This window comes from Rattus norvegicus, chromosome 9 (genome assembly GCF_036323735.1).
Source record: "Rattus norvegicus strain BN/NHsdMcwi chromosome 9, GRCr8, whole genome shotgun sequence".
Classification (NCBI taxonomy): domain Eukaryota; kingdom Metazoa; phylum Chordata; class Mammalia; order Rodentia; family Muridae; genus Rattus; species Rattus norvegicus.
The window spans coordinates 14,657,128-14,670,369 of record NC_086027.1 but is presented as its reverse complement, the minus strand read 5'-3'; the positions used below and the strand labels follow the sequence as shown (position 1 = coordinate 14,670,369).

Here is a 13,242-nt window from a genome sequence, read left to right as displayed (position 1 = left end):
TCCCCAGCCAGCTGCAGAAGACTAATACAAATGTGGTGGTCAAGATGAATAATCATATGATAACGTGTGACGTTAAGATACCCCAATGTCATGACCTGTAACCTTTCTGAAAAACCAACATCCTGTTGACTAATAGATATGACAAACCTGTGACCTCTCTGACATCCTGTCAACATCAGCCGATTCCCTGACCACACGAATATTGTGTCCTTGGCATGCGTAAATGTTTCTTACTTCACCCCTCTCTCTCTTACCTTTTTATGGTACAAATTCAGCCTTGGGGAAAAATAAAATTGTCACCTTGATCAGACTCTTGTCTTGGCATCCTTCTTCGCGTCTCTTGTCCCTCATTCTCTTCCAGGTACTCAGCACCCCTCATTGACAATATGCACTCATTGATAAGTGGATATTGACCAAAACCTCAAATTACCCAAGATGCAATCTACAGATCTCAGGAAACTCAAGAAGAAGGATGACCAAAGTGCAGATGCTCCCACTCCTTCTTAAAATGGGGAAGGAAAATATCCATAGGAGGGGATATGGAGGCGAAATCTAAAGCAGAGACTGAAGGAACAGCCATTCAGAGTCTGCCCCACATGTGGCCCATATATATACAGCCACCAAAACGAGGTAAGATTGATGAAGCTAAAAAGTGCTTACTGAAAGGGACAGAATATGCATCTCCCCTGAGAGACACATCCAGGGCATGTCAAATAAAGAGGTCAGTGCTGGGAGTAAACTGCTGAACTGAGAATAGGATGCCCTTTATGGGAATTAGAAGAAGGATTCAAAGAGCTGAAGGGCTTGCAACCCCATAAGAACAGCAATGCCATCCAAATAAACCACTAGCAAAAGACTATATATGGACTGACCCAGGGGTCCAACTGCATATGTAGGAGAGAATATCCTTGTTGGGGCACCTGTGGAAGTGGAAGCCCTTGTTCTTAACAAGGTGGGACCCTCAGTGCAGGGGATTTTCCGGGAAGGGGTTTCTAAGTGGCATGGATTGGGGGAGCATACATATGGGAGAGGGCACGGGAGGGGGGCTTAAGGACCAAAAGCTGGGAAACGGAATAAGTTTTGAATAAAAAATATATATCTATTTAAAAAACTAAAATTTTAAAAAATGATAATAATACTAAGAAATAATCAAAAAAAGAAACTGTGAATAAGAAAGAAATTTTAGGATTTGGAAAAAGATGAATGCCAGGTATTTGAAAAACTGTATGATCATGGTAAACACTTTAATATACATGAGAAATTTTTTTACATGTTAATGAACTGCATCTTTTTGTTAAATAGTGAATGGAAATACAGTCCCTTCCTGGCTGTGAGGCTAGGTATCCAGATGTAGTGGAATTCATTATTTGTTGAGTCCTGAACCTTTGAGTCTGCTTCTAACTCAGCTTATGCCAAGGAAACTAGGCCAGGGTGATATCTAAGCCATTGACCAAACTATCTGGACTAACAATCACAGGTGAAATTCCACCTTGTAAATGGGAGGAAAGGAATAAAAGATACCTTTAAGGATTTAAAAAAGATGAAATGTACCCAAAAAACCCAATAAAAAAGTTTAAAATAAAAATAACTTAGGAAATACAAAATACTGGGGTGCCATTCCACAATCATGATGTGTTTCTTCTTTGATAGCTTACAGGTTAATTTACTTCTCTATAACTGTTTTCTTATTTCAAAGTAAGTAATGGCATCATCTGTGGAGTGATGGTGAGAACAAAAGCTTTGCCGAACTTGAATAATCGATCCCTCCCGAGCATGTGCTTAACATTCTAAGCACAGGGAAATTTCCTGACGGGATTAAAAAACAAAATCCAGGGTTGGAGAGATGTCTCAGTGTTTAAGAACCTTGACTACTCTTCCAGAGGTCCTGAGTTCAAATCCCAGCAACCACATAGTGGCTCACAACCATCTGTAATGGGATCTGATACCCTCTTCTGGTGTATCTGAAGAAAGCTACAGTGTACTCACATACATGAAATAAACAAATCTTTAAAAAAAAAATCTAAACATAAAACAGGAACAACAATGATGTAAAAACATTCTGCATGCTGGGTATGAAGGCATGTTGCAACTTTAATCAGCTTTGTAGGTATTTCTAATAAACACACAAAGAAACAAAAATCCTATCACAGTCCTAGCAGTTGCATCCAACAAAGAGAGAGCTGTGAGGTAGTGCGTGCTGCTTCTTTCCCCAGATACCCCTGGGCCTCAGGCCTGCACCCAGTGAGCTGGACCAAGAGCAGCCAGGTTGAAATTCCTGCTGCCATGGCAGGATTCTGCAGGAACATTTCCCTTTGACAACAAGGAACCTGTGTGGAGGAGACCTCTTGGTGAGTCCTCAAGGACTCTACATTTCCTATTCTACAGGGAGAAGCCCAGGCAGGTCTCTGAGCAAGGCCAGCCAGTTGTTTGGGGAAGTCTCTGGTCATGTGGCAGAGGGTGAGGAATGGCAGAAAGAAGGGCAGCTCCACTGAGAGCAAAGGATAACCCTTCTAGGCCTATGAACTCCTAATTAATTTATTTTTTCACCTGAGCCCTATTCACATTTTCTTACTATCATACAACTGTGATCTTGATGAGCAGCTGGGCTCTTGTTTTCTTAATCAGTTCTTTGTTGTCACAGACATTTTTAACTTACTCCAGCCCCTGAGACTTATTCATACCTTCTGTATGCAGTAGGACCCTTGGTGGGACTGTCATCTCAAAAATAGAAGGTTCCGTAATCCAAAAGATTGGACTCCAGTTTACCTCAGGCCAGGAAAGAAGTCAGCCACCATTAGTAAAAGAGCAAGGGAAAAATTACATAGGAAAAACAAGTGGCTTAACCAGAAGAAAAGATCCTCAACTTCTAAGGCCCGCACATCGGCACCCCTCTCTTCTGAGCTTTGTATAGTGATGTTGTATAACTGTAGATGGTAGTAAAAGGCAGAGTTCTTCCCAGAAAGGTCAGACATGATTTTCACTCTTACACCTCTGAGGTGGGGTGGCATTATAGCACACATTCATGTTGAATTATTATAACACCTATGATAAGAAGACAGAATCCATATATCACAATGCCAAATAGACTCCCTCCTGAACGTATGGACCCATTAAAATTGAGGTTCAACCTGAACTCAGGCCATTCCACTCCCTTCCCATCCTCCTGATTCTTATGTTTGCTACAAGTAAAAGATCATGGTGCAGCCCCCAATATTCTCATGCCTAGACTTGTCTATTCACGGAGAATGATATTGGAGAAGTGATGGCTATATAGTTACAATGTAGTAACACAAGTACCAGGTTGACATTTGCTCACTGATGTCCAATTTAATTGTCTTGTTATATTTGAGAAAGGGAGGATGTCCTACATAATATATAAAACGGACAGAAATTTATTATTTTATATATGCCCTGTAGTTGATCACTATGTTCCCAAGTAAAAGGAGTTTTTATTGCAAAAAAATAGGATTATAGACCATTGATTTTGTGAAATACATGGATATGTAAATGGAAACAATGTCGGCTTTCAAGGACTGCACAGTAAGCAAATATTTCCAGGTTTTATACACTCAGAGGTATAGAAGAAATATATTGGCCTCCAGAAAAAGGGAAAAGCTTAGGAATGGAAACGTATGTCACAATTGTCTCGAGTAGTTGATTTACTTTTCGGGAAAATGTCCCTCCTCTTTGGCCCCTAGAGATTTGGGTGCTAAGAAAAATCTGTTCTCCAATTCAGGGTTGCAAGCAACCCTCCCCAGCAAAAGCATTGTTGACTTCTAATGAAGCAGAGAGACATATGTAGCATTGAAATAGAGGTTGCCAAATGGTATTCCCAGTGACACATGAGAGACTGGAGGAAAGGGTCCCCACAGAAATTCATCAGTTTGGGGAGAGCTGGTTAGTAGGTAGACCATAGAACTTTCCAGTCACATCATCAGTAAGCCCCTCACTGGACAATCTATTGTATCTAAGAGATCCCTAGAATCTTCTGTGATGTCACCAGTGTCGTGGTGACACCAACTGCCTTTGGGATATTACTTCAGTTCCCTTTGGGTTCACAAGCAGGCATGTTTCGCCAGCTGCTCAGGCTATTTCGGAAGGAAAGTGTTGATCAAGGAGAGACCGCACCAGGTCAGAGAGAAGCTGACCCCCTCTCTAGTGAAACAGGAAGGAGGAAATCATTCTGGGGAAGGCTTGGTGAGTCGTGGGCAGAGTTGGGGAACATCCTCAAGGAGGTAGGTTTGAGATGTGCCTTCTAAGACTAGGCCTTACAAGCAGGAGCCTTGGGATTTTTTAAAGGCAAACCAAGAGTCAGGAGTTCCTGATCTTTAATTTGAGAGAAAGCCATAAAGTTGTAAGACTTCAGTGTCTTTTCTTGAAGCTTTTTAACTGTGAGTGTCAATGATTGGCAGGAGGAGGCACTGTGAGATTAACAATGTGACGATCCATGGTTGGGAGTTGAAGCACTTCATCCTCTAGGTTACTGTAGGTTACATAAGTCTCTGATGGCGAGAACAAGGAAGGATGCACCCCTAGTCATGAATTGAGTTCTCAGACACTTTGGGCTGGACCACACTTGGTTACAGCTTGATGGTGCTAAGCATTATGAAGTCATTATGAACTCCAGGATTATCTGCACCACATCTGATATGAGATAACGATCTCGCAGATGTTTATGTCTCAGTCACATTATAACTTTCAGTGCCGGGGGTTGTGTAATAGTGAGTGTGGCACGTGTATGGCATTAGAGGTTGGGAAGAGGGACATAGCTTAAGAATCAACCTTTAAGAAAGCTTTTCTGCTCTTTCAGGGATTCACCCAGTCTCTACCATTTCCCCTTCCTCAACCTCCTTTTCGGATTCAGAATGATCTATTCTGCCCATTGGTTCAAATATGCAAATTCACTTGGGTTTATCTGTCTACAGGTTTTGGTAGGAAGGCATCATCCCAAAATGTCATCAGTAACCAAGAGGAGTGTCTAAAAGAACTGGAGGAACTCAAATTTGAAATCCAGAGGTGTCAATTCGAGAGGGATGAACTTTATCAAATCCTGGATCTTTATATCTATGATGAGTGGGACCACAGGTAGTCATTATGCCCAGTAACCTGTTCACTGTCTTGTGCTCTCTCTCTACTACCTCAAGATTTACTCATAGCATGTGAGAGTTTCACTTCTCATCCTGGTTTTAAGGAGATTTGGCAGGCATTTGCTTGTGAGATAAGCTAGGTGCTGTGTGTTTAGGGTCAACCTCTTTTGTACTTGACCCTGAGCCTCTTGGATTAGCATTGGTTCTGTCAAGAGCTGGAAGGACCTGGTCACACTTGCTGCAACTGTGTGTGTGAATGAAATGCCTGCACGTCATCACTCTTTCCTCTGAATTTGTTCATTATACTCTGATTCTATGGCACCTCCATGCATGTAGTTGGCATTCTAAATGTGTTTGGATATGGGTTGCTATGTATGTATGTGGAAGTATATGTGGTGTTTACTCAGGATCAGGACGTCTGGGACCTTTGATGGGGTCTGAGGATTTGTTTGATCAACACTTTGCAGGTCATGGTAGTGATGAGTACGTGGAGGCCCACAGTGATCAACAGAGCACTTTGCTCCTTCTGTATACCTTGGTGGCACACAGGACTCTCCCGAGGGGAGGAGGTGCTATAAATCCTCTTCCCTGTCAAACATAGTTATGCCCTCTGGGAATTCATGTAACCATAGAAACCAAGGATTGAGTATACCTGCTTTCAAAACAAGAGAAATGTCATCACAGCTTTCTCTTGGGCCCAAAGCTGTGGCACAGACTGGAAGAATCTTCTTCCTTAACTAGTCAATTCCATCATGCTCACCTGGCCAGCTCTTGAAGGTCAGGTCCCTCCAACTGGTACCGTGACTCTGTTGTCCTGTGCCCAGGATAATAAACTTAACCAGTACAAATACTTTGAAGGAGCAAGTATGTGGTACATACTGAGTTTAAGTAATAGAGAGAACAGTCTGATTTTACCTAATTTGTTTCACCTGCTTTGATCTTTAGTTTTTTATTTTTTTAACTATCCAGGGATTGTTTATTGTGACCTAGAAATGGTCACTGTGGTCTTGACAGTTGTTATTCCCAAACAGGCAGCTCTCAGGCTCTGCCCCCTCCTATATAGTGAGTCTTTGCAGAACCATATCTCTCAGGATTCCAAGGAGTCCTTATTTCAAAACAAATGTTTGCTTATTTACATAGAAATATTTTCTGTGGATTGAGTCTCACTGTTGGGTTTTGGTCTGGTTTTTGACTTTGCCATTTTCTTCCCTTCCACCATTCCTTGAATTTGAAATTTTTTATTATATATTTTTATTTACATTTCACCTAATTCTGAAATCGTGAGTTCAAACCATTATTTGTTCCTTTGGCCATGACCTAACCCAGGCTGCATTTCGAATTGCCAGCCCTTCAATCTGAACATGAGATGAGAATGATGGCTATGCAAATGATGACCAACTCAATAAGTGATGTCATGGAGAGGTACAAGGAGCTCATACAAGTGAACAGTTCCTACCGGTGAGTCGCTGAGAGAGATGAGAACCGAGCACTAGGCAGGGAATGCTTCTGTCCTGTATGACTTTAACAAAAGTCAGGGTTCTGGTTCTGTAGTGTCTGACTCTTAACAAGAAGCCTGCCTCCTGGCAGGAGTCTTGGATTTGTAGCTCTTGGACTCAGTTGTCGTACATGTGAAGGGTGTAGAAGACCCTCCAATTGTTATTTTCCCCGTTAAAGATCCTCTAGATAGAAAAGGTTTGCACCATGATGGGAATATCAATCAATTCTGAATCTCTAGGACTCTGACAGGAGATTTAAAGATCTGTGATCCATGAGAAACACATGGAAAGATTGTACAGCTATTGGGTCGTCAACTACCCCTCAGAGGGGCTTTCCCCACAACGTGAAGATGGTTTCACCATACCATGGACATACGAGCTCCCTTGTGGACCATCGCTTCTTCCTTGATTTATATAAACCGTCTTAGTGTCAGGATTTTCAGAAGTACTTTGATTCATGTGGAATGTGGATTCTGGATTTGATCTCCTCTAATTGGTTCTAACTTGTATAGTGTGGCTCTATTCTGGGGACTTCTGGGGATGAGGGCCCTTGAAGGGATGATTGTACTTGCAGGAGTGACAGGCAAATAGAAGCTGCCTGGGATTTACCATTTTTTGTTTGTGGTTCAGCATCAGGCAATCCCAGCTCCAACGTGAACAAGCTCATTTGAAGAACAATATACAGATTTTGCTGAATGAGAAGAGAGAACTGCTGGTGGAGCAGACTGAACTGCCAGCATCCTCTGTGGAGACAAAGAGGTTCTGTGAAGAAGCCGGAATGAACATCTGTGACCCCAGAGCCAAGCAACAGCAGGTAGGGTTAGGGCTCAGGGTCAGGTTGTCCTCAGGTCTTACCATAACCATAGACAAACCAATGTAACTGTCTATTGACTGATCCATGTCCTGTCCTAGGTCTCATCCAAGTTTTCATTCATGTGATGGTTTACAAGGCTTTCTGTGGAGATAGCCCCTTTTCAAGAAACTGCATGTTTGGAAAGCAAATGCTCCTGCTCTTCGAGAATCTGCACTTCATTAAGGGAGATAAGTTGATCACACAGCACAGCACTACATGCCATTATGTATGTAGGGTGCTATGTGGGAGCCCCTCTTTAGACTAGAACAGGGCTTTGAGGGATGAAGCAAAAGCCCAGAGCCCATTTTCTTTACAGGGATCGTGTGAGACTCAGGAAGTAAGTAGTTTTCAAGGAGGAGAGCCTGGTGGAAATGCCAAAGAAATGGTTCTCATTGTCATTTGTGGTGGCTTTTGTTCTTCCTCCCCTCATGTCCCTGTATATGAAGATGGTGACTTCATGCTTCATAGATCTTGGGTAACTACAGAGCCTATGTATCAGCATGTCAGTCCTATCTTATTTGAGTGCTCCTGGAGAGTTCATAACTGGGCCTTACAACCTGAAGCTGGTTAGAAGAGCAAGGATGTGGAAAAGGTTTCTCAAAGGCTGACAGTTGGCATGAGAGACTTGAGACTTCAAGAACAAAGTTATCCGTATGTACCCCCAATTCTCACCAAGAAAGGTGCATTGCTGTGCTGACCTGCATCTTAGGGAGCATGCGGGGAGGCCAGTTCATGACATGCAGTTTTGTCCAGTCATTATCTAACTTAGTCCTTTAAGCCCAGGTCTCTCAGCAATCATGAAGCTTCCTGTTTTGTGCTGGCCAGCAGTCTTTGCATCATTCGTCCAGTTCCAAGTGGAGCCCCCTCTCTTATTTGTCTCAACACATTCTTAAACCATTCAGCTATTTTAAAAATAAGGATTAGATTTCTTCACTTTACCTGAACAGAGTTATCCCCCGGGGAAGATTCTGGATTGTCTTATTGGCTTCACCATGATATTGCATGGAATCCTAGAGTGCAACCCTCTGCTGACATTGCTTTGCTGACTGTATCATGGGCACTGCATTCTTTCAGGATAGATTCCCTCTCAATATTGTACACAGTGCTGCATTTCAGAAAATTCACTGTATGTTATTTATTTAGCCTTTTTCTGACTGACACTGAGGTTGTTTTAATATTACAGGAACTCTAATGTGATGAAATGTTCCTGGTAACTGACCGTGAGTTACTGTCTTCTCTGATGCTTCCAAAGTCTTCTATGAAGGAAACAGGGTAGTTTTAGTGAGGGGCCTATGATGAGTCAGCATAGAGCTCCATGGAGTCTTTTCCTAGAAATCTCTCTCTTGGGGATTTGATGTTGTGTTGTTTAGGCTATCTGTGCAGAACATGTAACTTACTTGTCAGACCAGCAAGTATCTGCATAGAAAGGTTTCCTGAAGTGGAAATGAGTACAGGCCAGGGCAGCACATCTTGCTTGAGTCTAAGAGACTTGTACACAGCATTGTTCCCACTAATTTCTCACTCAACAGGAAATGTGCTGCATAAGAGCAAAGTTTTCATTTGTGCATGGGAGTGTGTATCTGTGTGTCTGTGTTTATGTGTGTGTTTGTGTGTGTGTGTGTGTTGTGTGTGTGGGTATATGTGTGTGTGTGTGTGTGTGTGTGTTTGCAGTAGTGAACGTGTGTTTCCCTCTATTTCCAAGTTTCATGAGAAAAGTACTCTAAGCATACACTTTACATCCATGAAACATGAAATAGAGCTGCCCAGTCATTTGGCATCTCCATATAGCTCTGTACAGCAAAAGGACACTTAAGGTATTAATTTATTCTGTTTTCAAAAATTTCAGAACAGAATTATCTTGTGAAGTCTGGGGGAGGAGTGGAAATATGTTCAAGTGAGTCGTGTTTCACAGGGGTAACAAATGGTACAGGCCTAGAGCTTGCAGGTCCCTTTTTGTTATGGTGTAGAAGCAGGACAATAAAATCCTTTAGAAATGCAACCCCCAAATAGAGGACACAAAAACACGTGTAAAGTTAGATTTTCAAGTGATTAGGGGCAAAACTACTGATCTGCTTTGAAATCCTTTGGAGCACATCAAAGGAATGGAGTACAGGGAGGTAAGGGGGGGCTGCTTTAAAAAATGCGTTGATTTATGATCCTTCTCTCTTCTTTGTGAATTGTGAAAGCCCACTGGAAGGTTGTGTCACTCACTGTGTCTTCTCCAAGGTTGCTTTCCACATTGCCTGCTACCATTTCTTTTGAGCTACCTTGGCAACTACAGCTCCCGCTGGGAGTTTGGCTTGGATTTTATTCATTGAGAATTTGAGTTGCTTGGAATTGTATCGTCATCCAGAAAAAGTCCCATGGCTATGCTGTGGTGCAAGAACAGGGCAGTTTCAGGAACCCCTTTAGGTGCACAGATAATCCAAAGCGCTCCTCTATGTTATCTGTGTAGCATTCTGCAAGTGCTGTCAATCAACATCATTTTCTCTCAGTTAATTTCAGCCTCAATGGGTTAGGAGAAATGATGAGCTTCAAATGGGTCTGACAGTGTAAGAACAGGTAGCCCTATGAGAAGCCATGTTCAGAAAGTGGAACAGAAGTTTTAGTTAACCCAGTGATTCCACAACAAGGAGTAGGTATTGCCATTGCAACTAGGGAGCATCAATGTTGTAGTGGTCCCAGAGTAACCTTGAAGGAGAATCTATCCAGACGTCCATCAGCCAAGGAGTAAAAGTGTACCATACGATGGAGCCCTTCCATAGATTCTGATTCAGTGTGAGATAATCCATGCAAGCTTTTACTTACTTATTCAAATTATCTGTGGAGCAATCACATTACGGGGAGAAAATTTGTTGAATTGGATCCTGGTTATGGAGATTTCCTGTGATTCTAGCTTTGGGCATGAAGTCACTCAGGCTATGGTAAAGACAGCTCAGATTAGAAGAAGTTGCACACTTTGGGGAAAGTCTGAAAGAGTGAACAAGAACAAGAGTCTAGTCCACCACCAATATATGATCCTTTGCTGAGCAACAAGACAGCTCTACACAGCCTTTGGGACTTGCTAAGCCAGATTGTTAATGGGGAAAGAACCCTGAGTCTATGACGGTTTATGGGAGGACAGCACATCACTGACTGAGCTGTCTATAGGCTCTGGCCACTATGTACATATCCCACTCAACATTTGTTTTTATGCCTCCAGTGAATCCTGGGGAATCTTTACATTAAGCATTAATATTCAGGTAGGAACATAGGCTGGAAGAAGCCATTTGAATATCCTTCCCTATAAAAATACCCTTTTTGGGTGGATGACCACCCCACCTGGATTTCAGCCTCAGGCAGTTAAAGAGCTACTCAGAGTATTGTTCTGGTACAGTTCATGTGAACTTTGCCCATGAAACAATATATATGATCCTCTGGATTTCTTGCTATGTTCTACTCCTTTCTTCCTGTGATCTCTCCGGAAAGATCTGAGGACATTTTCTCTTCTGTCCTCTCACAAATTGCCTTACACTAGCATAGACTTACAGGGGTGCTGTTCTGTTTCTACATCACAATCACCTTTAATGTCCATGTGTACGCTGGGAAGATTTGCATGGAGCACATTCTCAGTGATTACAGGATCTGTGCAGTGAGCATGAATTTGAAGTGTGGTGGCTTCTCTGTGTATTTGCAGATACAGTGCTTACAAATGGAAACTAGACGGGTTCCTTCAGTGCTAACATAATCAGAAATTTCACCTCAATTCTGGGCATGTTCTCCAGAAGGAATCCACATGGTATTCTTGGTTGCTCATACCTCTCTTGAACTCAGATTCAGACATAGCTACAATGTTATTATTCCATGTCATATACCTGGACCAGTGAGAAAAAATGCTCACTTTTCTCTTAATCCCAGTACAGTGCATAGTCCACAGTTCAAACTCTAGCAGTTTGAAAGGTGAGATATAAATCCAAGCGCAGGTACTCTAGGACACTTGGGGATGCAGGGACTGACCTCAGCTGACAGGTCATGCTGGATTGTCCAACTGAATAGAGCTGATGTAAGGGGGAGAGCTGAATTGACAACCACTCACTAAACCTTTTTTCCCTTGCTCTGTTAGGTCTGAAATTCTCCAGCAGAAACTCGAACATGACACAGTCCAGGACAAGATCACCATTGGAGAGAAGAACTACAGGAGGAGAACTAAGTGTGCACAGCAAATACACCACTATTGTACCTCATCTGTAATGTCCATAGCAATTGTGGACTGCATTTTCCTCCTTTAGTTTGATTTCTTTGGATTGAATACACTGTATTTTCACCTCGCCTCTCTCCAGCAAGTGTACAGTTTTTGAGGGACTTAGAGAATTGCTGATGCACATCAATCAAGAGCTGCTGGTCATCCAGAAAGACTGTGCACGTGTAAATTTGTACTTGTCCTGATGGGTCATCCAGAAGAGTTTCATGGAGATCAGTTCACAATATTGGAAAGACTATGAAGCAAAGTCTTTAATATCATTTATACTCAGTATTGGTAGGCTTTTTCCTTAATACCCCCACTCCAACAAAACAGACCTACTTCCACTCCTCTTGAAAAGATTATTACCATCACTAACTGCTTGTCTACTATGTCTCCAAGGCAAGCCACAGGCTATAAGTCTATTCTGCAAAAGGAGCAGCAAAAAATGCTTAGTGCAATTCCTATATTTAAAGTTTGGTTAATTTTTAATTGTTTTGGTTATTTGGTTTTCCTTCTATTCATTTGAAGATTTGTTATTTATCTGTTGTTGTTTGTTCATTTGCTTTTCTATTTTGATAAGGATATAGACTGTACATATTGACTACCTGCATCTGGTTACTATCAAGTAAATTGGATGTATTCTGGTCAATAAAGGAGTAATCTCAAACTCTTCACTCTTAAGAACCTTCTTTATTGATCATTAGTGTCAACATCTGAAGTCCCACAGCTATCAGGGAGGGATCGATCTCTGCTTTCTCATGGGGACTGGGCATCAAATCACTTCCCAGTCAGACTGAGATTCACAGGCATTTATACAGTGACTGTGCACTGTGTTTCCAACTCTGAATTTCAACTTCATCATGCATACATTACCCACTGTGTATGCTTGCTGTCAAATATATAGTTACCTCTAAATTATACTCTGTCGATGAGAGTTTTGACCAAATTAATAGGATAAACATTAATTTTTCTGTAGTACCTCCCAGGACATATAAACATGGTATAAGGGAGTTTAAAGCCATCGGGAATCCTGCACCCAAATCCCAGGGCAGAAAATGCCAGACACCCAGGAATGCAGATAATCCTGAGACCACAGGAGAGAAAGCCACTTCTGACCAGCTCTGCCCACATCTCTGGCCCAATATTAATCTGCATGATGCCTCTGGAAAGAGGAATAGAGGAGCAGTCAGTGGCAGGAACCTGCTTGGTTCAGCCTGGGCCCAGAACCTACCTGGGCCATGAGCATATTTGAAGAAAACCAGAGGCATACAACTCTCTGTTTCCTGACTGTGGCTTTTTTTGATTCGAAGCTCAAAATACCATTTTGTTGTTGTTGATTTTTAGTTGGATATTTTTCATTTCGAATTCAAATGTTATTCCTTCCTTTTTTTCCAGAGATAAGTCTGAATACCATCGCCCTCCACCTCTGCTATAAAAGTATTCCCTTCACCAGCCATCCACTTTCCCAGCCTAGGCAGGACCAAGGGCTGCTCATTCCATTTGTGCCCAAGAAGACCATCCTCTGATACACATGCAGATGGGGCCATGGTACAGTCCCTGTATAGTGATTGGGTAGTGGTTTAG

General features: G+C 42.1%; 1 protein-coding gene across 3 annotated transcripts; it reads left to right on the top strand.

The window, feature by feature from the left end:
• The first annotated feature begins 4,019 nt into the window (after window positions 1-4,019).
• Window positions 4,020-12,855, top strand: LOC134480331 (uncharacterized). Of its 3 annotated transcripts, XM_063267876.1 has the most exons (4): window positions 4,020-4,197; window positions 4,926-5,085; window positions 6,414-6,545; window positions 7,214-12,855. In XM_063267876.1, exons 1-4 carry the CDS (start codon window positions 4,068-4,070, stop codon window positions 7,461-7,463), a joined length of 672 nt encoding a protein of 223 aa, XP_063123946.1. In that variant the 5' UTR covers window positions 4,020-4,067; the 3' UTR covers window positions 7,464-12,855. The 3 variants fall into 3 exon arrangements, with proteins under 3 accessions (XP_063123946.1, XP_063123948.1, XP_063123947.1); XM_063267878.1 differs by lacking the exon at window positions 7,214-12,855 and having other exon boundaries at window positions 6,434-6,536; XM_063267877.1 differs by lacking the exon at window positions 4,020-4,197 and having other exon boundaries at window positions 4,955-5,085; window positions 6,434-6,545.
• The last annotated feature ends 387 nt before the right edge of the window (window positions 12,856-13,242 follow it).

What these genes read in the sequence shown, in the direction of transcription:
- LOC134480331 (XM_063267876.1), top strand. Translation starts at nt 4,068, where the DNA reads ATGTTTCGCCAGCTGCTCAGGCTATTTCGGAAGGAAAGTGTTGATCAA. An exon ending in ATCATTCTGGGGAAGGCTTG is followed by an intron (nt 4,198 to 4,925) that starts GTGAGTCGTGGG and finishes ATCTGTCTACAG; the next exon opens with GTTTTGGTAGGAAGGCATCA. An exon ending in CAAGTGAACAGTTCCTACCG is followed by an intron (nt 6,546 to 7,213) that starts GTGAGTCGCTGA and finishes TTTGTGGTTCAG; the next exon opens with CATCAGGCAATCCCAGCTCC.